Below are 16,138 nucleotides of genomic sequence, written 5' to 3'. Positions count from 1 at the left end.
GGAACATATTCCAGTCTGTGATAGCAAAACAGTCCAGTAGCTTAGCATCTGCGTCATCTGACCACTTCCCTATGAGCGAGTCACTGGTACTTCTTGCTTTAGTTTTTGCTTGTAAGCAGGAATCAGGAGGATAGAGTTATGGTCAGATTTGCCAAATGGAGGGCAAGGGAGAGCTTTGTACGCGTCTCTGTGTGTGGAGTAAAGGTGGTCTAGAGTTTTTTTTCCTCTGATTGCACATGTAACATGAGCATTTGGAGATTTTTAGGGCCGTCCTCTGACACTGCCTCGTTTAACATTAGCATTTTCTTATTTGCATGTTTCAGACCGTCTATTGACCAACACTCCAAAATAAATACAGATCCAATTTCTCAAAAACAACTGGATATCACATGAACAAAAACTGGGCAAAAATGCCTAAACTCTTAATCATAACCTTAAGAATTTCAGTCAAATAAAAGCACTCACCCCCCAGGTGCAGTATAATAGAGTACATCCAATACCAAACAGAGCAGTCAGCAGTGGTGTTAGTTAAATCATTCTCCAGTCAGTCAGTCAGTAAGTCAGTCTGCTGCTAGCTCAACAGTACAGCAGCCATTCGTCGATCTGTTCAGTACGGAGCAGATTACTCTCCCTGGCAGGCCTTACTGCTGCCTGGCAGGCAGTGGCACTGAGTCAACAAATCAGACTAATTCATTCAAGCAGAAATTAAAAGTCCCCAGACATAATTGAGTAAAGCTTTTATTTCATCAATCAAAGCTCTGGAAACCCTGACAGGTGTCTAGCCATAGAAACCTGACTGGCTTCCTGGTATTGTGATGCAGTAATTACCACGGTAATGTACAGGTCTCTGACACTGTCACCACCGATAAATCTACGATAATCGATCATTTCAATAAGCATTTTTCTACGGCTGGCCATGCTTTCCACCTGGCTACCCCTACACCGGCCAACATCTCAGCACCCCATGCAGCAACTTGCCCAAGTCCCCCCCCCCACTTCACCTTCACCCAAATCCAGACAGCTGATGTTCTGAAAGAGCTGCAAAATCTGGATCCCTACAAATCAGCTGCGCTAGACATTCTGGACTGTCTCTTTCTAAAATTATGCCGAAACTGTTGCAACCTCTATTACTAGCCTATTCAACCTCTCTTTCGTATCATCTGAGATCCCCAAAGATTGGAAAGCTGCCGCAGTCATCCCCCTACTCAAAGGGGGAGACACTCTAGACCCAAACTGTTGTAGACCTATATCCATCCTGCCCTGCTTTTTTAAATCTTCGAAAGCCAAGTTAACAAACAGATCACCGACCATTTCGAATCCCACCGTACCTTCTCCGCAATCTGGTTTCCGAGCTGGTCATGGGTGCACCTCAGCCACGCTCAAGGTCTGAAACAATATCATAACCGTCATCGATAAAATACAGTACTGTGCAGCCGTCTTCATCGACCTGGCCAAGGCTTTCGACTCTGTCAATCACCGCTTTCTTATTGGCAGACTCAATAGACTTGGCTCCTCAAATGACTGACTAGCCTGGTTCACCAACTACTTCTCAGATAAAGTTCAGTGTGTGCTAGTAAAACTAAGTGCATGCTCTTCAACCGATTGCTGCCCGCACCCTACCGCCCGACTAGCATCACTACTCTGGACGGTTCTGACTTAGAATATGTGGACAACTGCAAATGCCTAGGTGTCTGGTTAAACTGTAAACTCTCCTTCCAGACTCACATTAAGCATCTCCAATCCAAAATTAAATCTAGAATCGTCTTCCTATTTCGCAACAAAGCCTCCTTCACTCATGCTGCCAAACATTCCCTCGTAAAACGGACTATCCTACCGATCCTAGACTTTGGCAATATCATTCACAAAATAGCCTCCAACACTCTACTCAGCAAACTGGATGTAGTTTATCACAGTGCCATCCGTTTTGTCACCAAAGCCCCATATACTACCTACCACTGCGACCTGTATGCTCTCGTTGGCTGGCCCTCACTACATATTTGTCGCCAAACCCACTGGCTCCAGGTCATCTATAGGTCTTTGCGAGGTAAAGCCCCACCTTATCTCAGCTCACTGGTCACCATAGCAACACCCACCCGTAGCATGCGCTCCAGCAGGTATATTTCACTCTTCATCCCCAAAGCCAACACTTCCTTTGGCCTACTTTCCTTCCAGTTCTCTGCTGCCAATGACTGGAACGAATTGCAAAAATCACTGAAGCTGGAGTCTTAAATCTCCCTCTCTAACTTTAAGCATCAGCTGTTAGAGCAGCTTACCGATCACTGTTCCTGTACATAGCCAATCTGTAAATAGCACACCCAACTACTTCATCCCCCTATTGTTACTTACCTCTTGCTCTTTTGCACCCCAGCATTTCTACTTGCACATCATCATCTGCACATCCACATCTACGCCAGTTTTAATGCTAAATTGTAATTATTTCGCCTCTATGGCCTATTTATTGCCTTACCTCCCTACTCTTCTACATTTGTACACACTGTACATAGATTTTTCTATTGTGTTATTGACTGTACGTTTGTTTATGTGTAACTCTGTGTTGTTGTTTTTGTTGCACTGCTTTGCTTTATCTTGGCCAGGTCGCAGTTGTAAATGAGAACTTGTTCTCAACTGGCCTACCTGGTTAAATAAAGGTGAAATAAAAATGTAATAAAAATGTGCCTGCCCCCAGAACCTGAAACCACATGTTTCCAGTCCACAGAGTCCATACAGCTCAGTGACTGACTGATGTTTCCATGGGTTCCCAGTTACCTCTATGGGAATGTGGAGGACAAGGCAGACAACGAAACGAGAAAGAAGGGTACTGGTTTCTTTTTGTCCCTCGACCCTTCTTTTGACACAGAGGTACTTTCACTGGGGAAAGAAAATTGTTTTTGTGCACCTCGATTCCTCGACCCTGTGTAACCATGGTTACGTGGCACGTCAGAATGCGGTGATTCTATACACGGTGCGTGCTTGGGCAAAGTGGGCACAGTGGGGCCACAGATCAGTCTGGGGGTGCTGTCACTCTCACAACCCCTCTGACACAGATCACCATGACAACAGGCTGGTGGGGGTCAGACAGGGACAAAGAGACGAACATGAAGGTCACCTCTATGAGTCTCACTTTGTGTGTGTGAGTGTAACCTCTGATATCATCGATGACCCACAGTCACAACAGGAGGGCAAAACCCTGCCAACTGCTCAACTGGATTTGGAACAAAAACCCTCTTTATGACTTGTTTCGGAGGGAGGGAACCACAGAAGGGACCTATGCCATGTCTGATTATGTCTCTATACTCTAAAAGGATGGTTTAAGATGTATGCCAGTAGATGATAAACCAAAACATCACTCCCAATCTCTGAGAACAACCACATTTATAACTGGGTGTGTTCCACCACTGAGAAAAATTTAAGACCACAACAAGGCTACGCACAAACAACATTTTTTACTGTTTGAGTCATTCAAGGCTTCGCCACTGTGCTATAAAAAACTGTTTCTTTTCAGTACTGAAACCACATAGACGTTCTCCAAACCGACCATGGGAGGAGAGAGACTTGTATGGAACCCCCAGGGAAAGGAGGCAGTCCATAAGAAGGCTTTGTTTAGTGCACTGCCTCCAACCACCACAAAATCCCCAACTACAGGCAGGGATCATACATTCGTTATGGAAAAGTGACCAGCAATGGTGCAATACCACAGGAAAAACAAAGACAACCAGATATAAACACATAAACATAACGTACACCTAAAAGGGCTATGGTCGATTACATTCCGAAAGAAGTTCTCATGATAGTCAAAAGCAGTGATGAACAATGAATACACGTAAACCACTTACTTGAATTCAAACCCTCATCACTGGGCTCTGTCTCCTAGAGCTATTTCTCTCACACACTCTCTTTCTCTGACACCCACTTTCTGTCTTTAATAGAGTGAGAGATAAAGTAAAGAGGGAGAGGAGGATGAGAGAGAATGAGTGGAATAGACTCCACTTCTAATGTCTTCACTTCCCTACATAGACCACATATCCATTGTTCCACTGCCCTATCGTGTGACTCCTCCAATCAAATGGCTTTGTCAAAGGTCAAGTGCCACATGATACATTCCCCTCACAATGGCCTGACATTTCAATATATCCATTCACTTTATGTAGAGATTAGTGGTATTTCTATGGATTGTACTGTACTCTGAAAATAAAAGTATATTTTGAGTACTGCTGTAATCAAATCAAATTGTATTTGTCACATGCGCCGAATACAACAGGTGTAGACCTTACCTTGAAATGCTTAGTTACAAGCCCTTAACCAAAAATGCAGTTAAAGAAATAGAGTAAAGAAAATATTTACTAAATAAACTAAAGTAAAAAAAGGTAGGGGTAAAGTGACAATGCCTAGACAACAAACAGCGAGCAGCAGCACGGGGGGGGGCATTTGATGAATTGTTCAGCAGTCTTATGGCTTGGAGGTGGAAGCTGTTAAGGAGCCTTTTTGTCCTAGACTTGGCGCTCCGGTACCGCTTGCCGTGCGGTAGCAGAGAGAACAGTTTATGACTTGGGTGGCTGGAGTCTTTGGCAATTTTTTGGGCTCTCTGACACCGCCTAGTATATAGGTCCTGGATGGCAGGAAGAGTGGCCCCAGTGATGTACTGGGCCGTACGCATTACCCTCTGTAGCGCCTTACCGTCAGATCCCGAGCAATTGCCATACCAGGCGGTGATGCAATCGGTCAAGATGCTCTCCGTGATGTAGCTGTAGAACTTTTTGCGGATCTGGGGACCCATGCCAAATATTTTTGGTCTCCTGAGGGGGAAAAGGTGTTGTAGTGCCCTCTTCACGACTGTGTTGGTGTGTTTGGACCATGATAGTTTGTTGATGATGTGGACACCACGGAACGTGAAACTCTCGACCCGCTCCACTACAGCCTGTAACGATATGCACTGAGAGTCGGGAAGCAAGTGCAAGGAGTGAGTGCTTTGATAAATAAACGGAACATAATACAAAACAAGAAACACGAACAACGAATAGACATGAAACAGCAACAATGACGCCTGGGATTGGAACAAAAGGGAGTGACATATATAGGGAAGGGAATCAGGGAAGTGATGGTGTCCAGGTGAGTCTGATGACACGCAGGTGCGCATAACGATGGTGACAGGTGTGCGCCTTAATGAGCACCCTGGTGACCTAGAGGCCGGAGAGGGAGCACACGTGACAGTTCCCCCTCCCCGACACGCGGCTCCAGCTGCAGGATGCCGACCTAAATGACGATCCCAGGGATTAGGAGCGGACTGGTCACCTCTGCTGAAGCGCGGGAAACTTGTCAGTCCGGCTGAGACGCAGGAGCATGGCGATCTAGAGCGCCAGAGAGAGCATACGTGACGGTACCCCCTCCCTGGCGCGTTCGGCTCCAGCCGCAGGACGCCAACCAAAGGGACGATCCCGGGGATCAGGAGCGGACCGGTCACCCCTGCTGATGCGCGGGAACTTGTTGCCAGCTGGGGAGTGGGAACCTGACACACCGGCTGAGGCAGGGGAGCCTGGTGATCCAGCTGAGGCATGAGAGCCTGATGAGCCTGTGGAAGCAAGGGAGCCTGGCGATCCGGTGAAGGCATGAAAGCCCGACGAGCCAGCGGTAGCAGGGGACCCTGGCGATCCTTTCAAAGCACTTCATGGCTACCAATGTGAGTGCTACGGGGTGGTAATTATTTAGGCAGGTTACCTTCGCTTTCTTGGGCACAGGGACTATGGTGGTCTGCTTGAAACATGTAGGTATTACAGACTCGGTCAGCTTTCTGAATATTGACCTGTTTAAAGGTCTTGCTCACATCGGCTATGGAGAGCGTGATCACACAGTCGTCCAGAACAGCTGGTGCTCTCATGCCTGCTTCAGTGTTACTTGTCTCGAAGCGAGTACAAAAGGCATTCAGCTCATCTGGTACGCTCGCGTCCCTTTGTAGTCCGTAATAGTTTGCAAGCCCTGCCACATCCGACGAGCATTAGAGACAGTGTAGTAGGATTCAATCTTAGTCCTGTATTGACGCTTGCCTGTTTGATTGTTCGTCTGAGGGCGTAGCGGGATTTCTTATACGTGTAAGAATATTCAAAGATAAATACACAACGAAGAGGATGTAAGGTCAAGAGGGAATTAACGATCAATGGAAATAGTTGTTTTTCTGTAATAGGGATTTGTTTTTTGTTTTCGTTTTTTTACTTTTATTTAACTAGGCAAGTCAGAACAAATTTTTATTTACAATGACGGAATTAATGATCAATGGAAATAGTTGTTTCTTTAATAGGGAACTGAAGATTAATGGGTCAGGGACACGGGAGGAATTTCCGTACTGGACTCATAGCTACATGTGGCAAGTTGTCATTTGTCTGAATTGTCTATACATTGAGCCTGAAACGGGATACTTGTTATTTGGCCACTGGCCCAATTTTACTGCAAGGAATTCTAATTGGTCAACCACCGGCTAGGGTTGGGTTATAAGCTACATCCTGTCTCTTTGTTCAGTGGAGAAAACATTGAGGACAGGGAAGAATGAAATCTGCCATCTACTTTCCAGCATAACAACTATGATTTGTTCTCTTTGATTAAATATATTTTTCTCCCCCTGTTCTGATTCGTGGTCTGTGTTATAGAAGAATAACGTCAACTGCTAATACAAGCATCCGGATTAGTGTCCTGCTCCTTGAAAGCAACAGTTCTAGCCTTTAGCTCGGTGAAGATGTTGCTTGTAATCCATGGCTTCCGGTTGGGAAATGTATGTACGGTCAGTGTGGGGATGACGGCGTAGATGCACTTATTGATGAAGCCGGTGACTGAGGTGGTATACTCCCCAATGCCATTGCATGAACCCCGGAACATATTCCAGTCTGTGCTAGCAAAACAGTCCTGTAGCATATTGAGTGAGTCACTGGTACTTCATGCTTTAGTTTCTGTTTGTAAGCAGGAATCAGGAGGATGGAATTATGGTCAGAATTATGTGTGTGGAGTAAAGGTGGTCTACATTTTTTTTTCTCCTCTGGTTACATATGTGAACTGCTGGTAGAAATTAGGTAAAACGGATTTAAGATGGCCTGCATTAAAGTCCCCGGGCCACTAGGAGCGCCGCTTCTGGATGAGCATTTTCTTTTTAGCTTATGGCCTTATACAGCTCGTTGAGTGCGGTCTTAGCACCAGCATCGGTTTGTGGTGGTAAAAAGACGACAACAAATAATATAGATGAGAACTCTCTTGGTAGATAGCATGGTTTACAGGTTATCATTAAGTACTCTACCTCAGGCGAGCAATACCTTGAGACTTCTTTAATATTAGACATTGCACACCAGCTGTTATCGACAAATAGACACACACTGCCGCCCCTCGTCTTACCAGACCATTGAATTATGGAATATATTTAAACATTTATCTCACTTCATTTGAATGAAGAATTAATTCATGAGAATGTTAGTTCTGTGATACACACAGCCATGACCTACCCTGATCCATCCTGTAAGCTCCGAAGGATTGCATGCTGGGAGACGGAGATTGCCTCAGGTGAGGGAATTCCGGCATGTTTTTCACTGTGGAAAGATAGAAGAGATGAGGTTCAGAATGCAGTCATTCAGCAACGATCACAAGCACCATCATATGCAATCATACACACACCTTTGAAAAGAGGCCCAAGACAATGAAGGAGGCTCTTACCATAAGGTGTAGGGGGAGAGATGGGGAAGGCAGGAGTAGGAGGAGTCATGTCACTACCAGCCTCCACTCCGCTGTCCATCTCTGAACCCTGAGCTCTGTAGTCCACACTGTCACTCCTGTATAGCATGCCATGCTGAAACAAACACACAGCAAAAACATGCGTGTGAACATCACAACATTTTATATAGCAAAAATGGTACACAGCAAAACAGAGCACTTAATTGTGCACATCATGACAAGCAAGGCAATTTTTGGGGTCCAGCAACATTAAGGCAGTTATATACAATTTAAAATATTACATGACATTACATTTCATAATACTTTTCACAAAGTGAAAGGGAACACATTAATTGTCTTCCCTCAGACCACTACTCCACTATCACATATTTACAATACAACATCCATGTGTACGTGTGGGTAGAGTGCGTGTCTTATCATGTGTATGTGTGTCTGTGCCTGTGTGTGTGTCTCTTCACAGTCCCCGCTGTTCCATAAGGTGTATTTTTATCAGTTTTTTAAAATCAGATTCTACTGCTTGCGTTCCATATAGCCATGGCTCTATGTAGTACTGCGCGCCTCCCATAGTGTGTTCTAAACTACAAGGTAATGACAGACATTGGGAGTCAGCGAGTAAGGGTTTCAGTATGTTCAGGTACCTGTGAGTGAGGTGCGCAGGGTGAGTAGGTCCGTGTGCTCCTGTAGTCTTCCTGCACACCCCAACCTGAGCCACAGAACCCTGGGTGATCTGTGACATCACTGACCTGCCGACTCAGACTCTGCATGGCGTCCACTCTGACATCACCAATGGACGATGGGACGGCTGCTCAGACACACAAAGAGACAGAAAGGAGGGTGAGAACTAGCCATTGATGCTGAACATACCAGAGAGCACTACCACCTCAAGTCTATAGGAAATACATGCTTCTGAAGAATGTCAACCCTTTAAGCGATGTTAGTGACATGCAATGTGTGAAGCAATATCATACCAAAGACTTCTGGCTCTAACTTCTTGATTACACTCTCTAGGAGTTGTTATACCTCTCCAATACCTTCAACTGTCATAATATTGAGTGTAGTTTAGTACTAGTGTCTGTGTCGTTGTGAGTGGACAGCTGAGGACCGAGGGGGAGATGTGAAGTGGGGGGCAGACTTGTGACAGACTGGCCTGGCCTGGGGTGACCCTCCACTCGGCACCGGAGTGCTAATTTAAGGCCTCCCAGAAAGCCCTGTCATCCTATAGCCATGAGGATTGTTAATGTAGAGATGTATAGTTGTGGCCAAAAGTTTTGAGAATGACACAAATATTAATTTCCACAAAGTTTGCTGCTTCAGTGTCTTTAGATATTTTTGTCAGATGTTACTATGGAATACTGAAGTATAATTACAAGCATTTCATAAGTGTCAAAGGATTTTATTGACAATTACATGAAGTTGATGCAAAGAGTCAATATTTGCAGTGTTGACCCTTTTTTTTTACAAGACCTCTGCAATCCGCCCTGGCATGCTGTCAATTAACTTCTGGGCCACATCCTGACTGATGGCAGCCCATTCTTGCATAATCAATGCTTGGAGCTTGTCAGTATTTGTGGGTTTTTGTTTGTCCACCCGCCTCTTGAGGATTGACCACAAGTTCTCAATGGGATTAAGGTCTGGGGAGTTTCCTGGCCATGGACCCAAAATATCAATGTTTTGTTCCCCCGAGCCACTTAGTTATCACTTTTGCCAAGGTGTCAAGGTGCTCCATCATGCTGGAAAAGGCATTGTTCGTCACCAAACTGTTCCTGGATGGTTGGGAGAAGTGGCTCTCGGAGGATGTGTTGCTACCATTCTTTATTCATGGCTGTGTTCTTAGGCAAAATTGTGAGTGAGCCCACTCCCTTGGCTGAAAAGCAACCCCACACATGAATGGTCTCAGGATGCTTTACTGTTGGCATGACACAGGACTGATGGTAGTGCTCACCTTTTCTCTGGACAAGCTTTTTTCTGGATGCCCCAAACAATCGGAAAGGGGATTCATCAGAGAAAATGACTTTACCCCAGTCCTCAGCAATCCAATCCCTGTACCTTTTGTAGAATATCAGTCTGTCCCTGATGTTTTTCCTGGAGAGAAGTGGCTTCTTTGCTGCCCTTCTTGACACCAGGCCATCCTCCAAAAGTCTTCGCCTCACTGTGCATGCAGATGCACTCACACCTGCCTGCTACCATTCCTGAGCAAGCTCTGTACTGGTGGTGCCCCGATCCCGCAGCTGAATCAACTTTAGGAGACGGTTCTGGCGCATACTGGACTTTCTTGGGCGCCCTGAAGCCTTCTTCACAACAATTGAACCGCTCTCCTTGAAGTTATTGATGATCCAATAAATGGTTGATTTAGGTGCAATCTTACTGGCAGCAATATCCTTGCCTGCGAAGCCCTTTTTGTGCAAAGCAATGATGACGGCACGTGTTTCCTTGCAGTTAACCATGGTTGACAGAGGAAAAACAACGATTCCAAGCACCACCCTCCTTTCGAAGCTTCCAGTCTGTTATTCGAACTCAATCAGCATGACAGAGTGATCTCCAGCCTTGTCCTCGTCAACACTCACACCTGTGTTAACGAGAGAATCACTGACATGATGTCAGCTGGTCCTTTTGTGGCAGGGCTGAAATGCAGTGGAAATGTTTTTGGGGGATTCAGTTCATTTGCATGGCATTGAGGGACTTTGCAATTAATTGCAATTCATCTGATCACTCTTCATAACATTCTGGAGTATATGCAAATTGCCATCATACAAACCGAGGCAGCAGACTTTGTGTGAATTAATATTTGTGTCATTCTCAATACTTTTGGCCACGACTGTACTAATGCACAGGATGATTACACACACACACACACACACATTCTCTGAGGGCACAGCCGGAGGAGGTGTGTGTATGTTGGTGTGTGCGTGTGCGTGTAGGTTGTTGTGACTGTCATGGTGTGTTATTTTGGACTTAATTTGCATATGTTTCTTAGTCAGCATTTTTATTTTTTAAATGTGTGTCCGTTTTTCTAAACCAGTATGTTTCAGTCAGGCTCGGCATGCCTGTGCCTTAGCAGACGTTCATTTAGCAGACGTTCTTATCCAGAGCGAGTTCATCTCAAGATAGCTAGGTGGGACAACCACATATCACAGTCGTAGTAAGTACATTTTCCATCAACAAAGTAGTTATCAGCAAAGTCAGTACTAGTAGGTTATTTAAGATACTCTTTGAAGAGGTAGGGTTTCAGACATTTTCAGAAGATGGGCAGAACCTCCGCTGTCCTGACGTTAGGGGGAAGCTTGTTTCACCATTAGGGTGCCAGGACAGAGAACAGATTTGACTAGGCTGAGCAGGAGCTGAACCCCTGTAGGGGTGGGAGGGCCAAGAGTCCAGAAGTGGCAAAACAGAGTGCTCAGGTTGGGGTGTAGGGTTTGAACATAGCCCAAAGGTAGGAAGGGACAGTTTCCCTTGCAGCTCCGTAGGCAAGCACCAGGGTCTTGAAGTGGATGCGAGCTTCGACTGGAAGTTTGTCTCTGTTGTGGGTGGGTGGGTGGGTGGGTGGGTGGGCTGGTGGGGGGACACACTGGTAGCGTTTGCTGGCCGAGAGCGGTCTAAGGTACACCTCTGAACAGAGTGCCGTCTGAAATTTGCAAATCGATTCTGCGCAAATATGTCGTCAAATCAACATTTGGTGAGGAGTGTATGGTCCCTAAGGTGGCATCATGGGGAGTTGAGCTCATTGAGAGGGATCTGAATGAATGCCGATCTCATTACCATGTGAGAGACTAACACTGCTAATAACTCTCACTATCACCTCTCTAACGTCCTCTCTCAGGTGAGATGTTTTCATTGCCCTTCAGCTTGTAAACACTGTCATTTTTGGGGTGTTGCTATCTTTTTCTGTTTTTGGGAGACCTCACTTTGTAGAGACATAACATACATTCCAAGGATGAGATCATGATTTGGGTTAGGGTTATGTTATCCACTCAGTCAATTTTTTTAAAATTATTTCTCCATTTTCTTTCTTTCTGCATTGTTGGGAAGGGCCCGTAAGTAAAAAAGGTGATTTGCTGCTACTACTCTTTATTTTACTCTTATTATTATCTATCCTGCTGCCTAGTCAGATTACCCTGCCTTCATGTACATACAGTGCCTTGCAAAAGTATTCATCCCCCTTGGTGGTTTTTCCTATTTTGTTGCATTACAACCTGTAATTTGAATGGATTTTTATTTGGATTTCATGTAATGGACATACACAAAATAGCCCAAATTGGTGATGTGAAATTAAAAAATAACTTGTTTTAAAAAATTCTAAAAAATAACAAACAAAAAGTGGTGCATGCATATGTATTCACCCCCTTTGCTATGAAGCCCCTAAATAAGATCTGGTGCAACCAATTACCTTCAGAGGTCACATAATTAGTTAAATAAAGTCCACCTGTGTGCAATCTAAGTGTCACATGATCTGTCACATGATCTCAGTATATATACACCTGTTCTGAAAGGCCCCAGAGTCTGCAACACCACTAAGCAAGCGGCACCACCAAGCAAGTGACACCATAAAGACCAAGGACCTCTCCAAACAGGTCAGGTACAAAGTTGTGGAGAAGTACAGATCAGGGATGAGTTATAAAAAAATATCCAAAACTTTGAACATCCCACGAAGCACCATTAAATCCATGATTAAAAAATGGAAAGAATAAGGCACCACAAGAAACCTGCCAAGAGAGGGCCGCCCACCAAAAACTCACGGACCAGGCAAGGAGGGTATTAATCAGAGAGGCTAAAAAGAGACCAAAGATAACCTTGAAGGAGCTGCAAAGCTCCACAGTGGAGATTGGAGTATCTGTCCATAGAACCACATTAAGCCGTATACTCCACAGAGCTGGGCTTTACAGAAGTGACCAGAAAAATGCCATTGCTTAAAGAAAAAAAGCAAACACGTTTGGTGTTCGCCAAAAGGCATGTGGGAGACTCCCCAAACATATGGAAGAAGGTACTCTGGTCAGATGAAACTAAAAGTGAGCTTTTTGGCCGTCAAGGAAAACGCTATGTCTGGCGCAAACCCAACACCTCTCATCACCCTGAGAACACCATCCCCAAAGTGAAGCATGGTGGTGGCAGCATCATGCTGTGGGGATGTTTTACATCGGCAGGTTCACCTTCCAGCAGGACAATGACCCTAAGCATACTGCTAAAGCAACACTCGAGTGGTTTAAGGGGAAACATTTAAATGTCTTGGAATTTCCTAGTCAAAGCCCAGACCTCAATCCAATTGAGAATCTGTGGTATGACTTAAAGATTGCTGTACACCAGCGGAACCCATCCAACTTGAAGGAGCTGGAGCAGTTTTGCCTTGAAGAATGGGCAAAAATCCCAGTGGCTAGATGTGCCAAGCTTATAGAGACATACCCCAAGAGACTTGCAGCTGTAATTACTGCAAAAGGTGGCTCTACCAAGTATTGACTTTGGGGGGGTGAATGGTTATGCACGCTCCAGTTTTCAGTTTTTGTTTATCTTATTTCTTGTTTTTCACAACCAAAAATATTTTGCATCTTCAAAGTGGTAGGCATGTTGTGTAAATCAAATGATACAAACCCTCAAAAAAATATATTTTAATTCCAGGTTGTAAGGCAACAAAATAGGAAAAATGCCAAGGGGGGTGAATACTTTCGCAAACCACTGTATCTACCTCAGATACCTCATACATCTGCACATTTCTCTGGAATGTATTGCTACATTCTTGTGTATTTTATTCCTCTTGTGTTACTATTTTTCTTTTATTATATATATTGTTTTTTACCGTGCATCGTTTGGAAGTGCTCGTCAGCAAGCATTGCACGGTTAAGTCTAATCCCGTTGCATTTGGCGCATGTGAGAAACACAATTTGATTTGATTTGAAGTACGACAGCCTATTTCAACAAAGAAAAGGAGTCAAAACACAACTCTATTCATGCATTTATAATTGGGCTTAAGTTGCACACAACAGTGTCGTAGCTGTGTCGTAGAGTGAGTTTGCTTGTAATGTTCAGAATGTTTTATGTGGAGTGTTTATGAGTGTGCCAGTGTTTGTGTATGTCTTCAATACAGCTGCTCTACACATGTGATTTATGGCTACAGCAGTTATGTCTGTCTGTCAAGATACAATTTGTGATTTTGCCCATAGATGTAAAACATTTAGCATAACAGAGGTACCTTTCCAAGTCTTGTGTACTTATACAGTACAAATCTAACATTTGAACTCATCTACTCATTCTAGGGTTTTTCTTTATTTTTGCTATTTTCTACATTGTAGAATAATAGTGAAGACATCAAAACTATGAAATAACACATATGGAATCATGTTGTATCCAAAAAAGTGTTAAACAAATCCAAATATATTTTATATTTGAAATTCTTCAAAGTCACCACCCTTTGCCTTGATGACAGCTTTGCACACTATTGGCATTCTTGATGTTTGGGGCTCCCGAGTGGCGCAGCGGTCTAAGGCACTGCATCTCAATGCTAGAGGCGTCACTAAATAACAGGCTGTATCACAACCAACTGTGATTGGAAGTCCCATTGGGCGGCGCACAATTGGCCCAGCGTCGTCAGGGTTTGGCCGGTGTAGGCCGTCATTGTAAATAAGAATTTGTTCTTAACTGACTTGCCTAGTTAAATAAAAATAAAACAATTATCTCAACCAGCTTCATGAGGTAGTCACCTGGAATGCATTTCAATTAACAGCGGTGCCTTGTTAAAAGTATATGGAATTTCTTTCCTTCTTAATGTGTTTGAGCCAATCAGTTGTGTTGTGACAAGGTAGGGGTGGTATACAGAAGATAGCCCTATTTGGTAAAAGACCAAGTCCATATTATGGCAAGAACAGCTCAAATAAGCAAAGAGAAACCACTTTAAGACATGAAGGTCAGTCAATTCGGAAAATTTCAAGAACTTTGAACATTTCTTCAAGTGCAGTCACAAAAATCATCAAGCGTTATGATGAAGCTGGCTCTCATGAGTACCGCCACAGGAAAGAAAGAGTTAACTCTCCTGCAGAGGTGTAACGCCCTGGCCATAGAGAGGGTTTTTTTGTTCTTTATTTTGGTTAGGCCTGGGTGTTACATTGGGTGGGCGTTCTATGTTCTGTTTCTATGTGTTTGTATTTCTTTGTTTTGGGCCGTGTGTGGCTCCCAAATCAGGCACAGCTGAAGTTCGTTGTTGTTGATTGGGAGTCACACATAAGTGCATGTTTTTCCGTTGGGGTTTTGTGGGTAATTGTTTCTGTTCAGTGTGTTAGCTGTCAGTACTGTTTGGCTGTCGGTTTTTTCTTGTTTTGTAGTTGTATAGTGTTCTTTCTTAATTAAATTATGATGAACACTAACTCCGCTGCACCTTGGTCTTCTTCCGACGACAGCCGTTACAGAATTACCCACCAAACCAGGACCAAGCAGCGGAGGAGGAAGGATCAACAGGAGAACAGCTTGATGGACTCATGGACATGGGAACAGATACTGGACGGAGAGGGACCATGGACTCAGGCTGGGGAGTATCGCCTCCCGCAGTGGGAGATTGAAGCGGCGAGAGCGGAGAGGCGATATTATGAGGAGAGAGAGCGCAACAAGCACAAGAGGCAGCCCCAATAAAAAAATTGGGGGGGGGCACACGGGACAGTCAGCGGAGCCGAGGTCGGAACCAGAGTCAGTCGGGTTGACATTGGAGGTGAGCGAGGGGTACGAGGCAGAGACTGTGAAGGAGTTAATGGGGAGATTAAAGGAGAGAGAGAGATGAGAGAGCTGCTAGTTTGGTGCATAAGGCACGGCATTCGCCCTACGGAGCGTGTCGTTGAAATGATGTCACCTGAGGCAGCTCTCCATACTCGTCCTGAGGTGCGTGCTGGTTGTCTGGTGAAGACTGTGCCTGCGCCCAGAAACAGGCCTCCTGCATGTCTTCCAGCCCTGCACGTCCTGTGCTTACGCCCAGAACCAGGCCTCCTGCATGTCTTCCTATCCTGGTCAAGCCCGTGCCTCCTCCACAGACCAGTCCTCCAGTGGGTCTCCCTATCCTGGTCAAGCCCGTGCCTCCTCCACGGACCAGCCCTCCAGTGGGTCTCCTCATCCTGGTCAAGCCTGTGCCTCCTCCAAGGACCAGTCCTCCGGTGGATCCCTCCACCCTGGTCTCTCCTGTGCCGCCTCCTCAGACCAGGCCTCCAGCGGGTCTCCCCAGCCTGGTGAGTCCAGGGCCTGCGCCCAGAGCCAGGCCTCCTTCATGTCTCCCCAGCCTGGTGAATCCTGAGCCGGATCTGCCAGAGTGGCCCGCCGTGCCGGATCTGCCAGAGTGGCCCGCCGTGCCGGATCTGCCGGAGTGGCCAGTCTGCCCGGAGCTGCCGGAGTGGCCTGTCTGCCCGGAGCTGCCGGAGTGGCCCGTCTGCCCGGAGCTGCCGGAGTGGCCCGTCTGCCCGGAGCTGCCGGAGTG

The 16,138-nt window shown here is 45.4% G+C and overlaps 1 protein-coding gene across 7 annotated transcripts in view; it reads right to left on the bottom strand.

Moving 5' to 3' along the window:
* LOC106569166 (tensin-3) overlaps positions 1-16,138 on the bottom strand; it is a 74,177-nt gene that overhangs the window by 24,845 nt on the left and 33,194 nt on the right. For 6 of the 7 annotated variants that reach the window (XM_045694168.1, XM_045694169.1, XM_014140218.2 and 3 more), the window contains 3 exons: positions 8,340-8,503; positions 7,684-7,816; positions 7,476-7,559 (listed from right to left, as the gene is read on the bottom strand). In XM_045694168.1, coding sequence (XP_045550124.1) covers positions 7,476-7,559; positions 7,684-7,816; positions 8,340-8,503 — 381 coding nt within the window. The remainder of the gene's footprint in view (positions 1-7,475; positions 7,560-7,683; positions 7,817-8,339; positions 8,504-16,138) is intronic. The other variant, XM_045694167.1, reaches the window with a different exon arrangement.

The sequence above is a fragment of the Salmo salar genome, chromosome ssa14 (genome assembly GCF_905237065.1).
Source record: "Salmo salar chromosome ssa14, Ssal_v3.1, whole genome shotgun sequence".
NCBI classification, from domain to species: Eukaryota; Metazoa; Chordata; class Actinopteri; order Salmoniformes; family Salmonidae; genus Salmo; species Salmo salar.
Note: the sequence above shows the minus strand (reverse complement) of the source record. Positions and strands in the feature narration are given on the sequence as shown.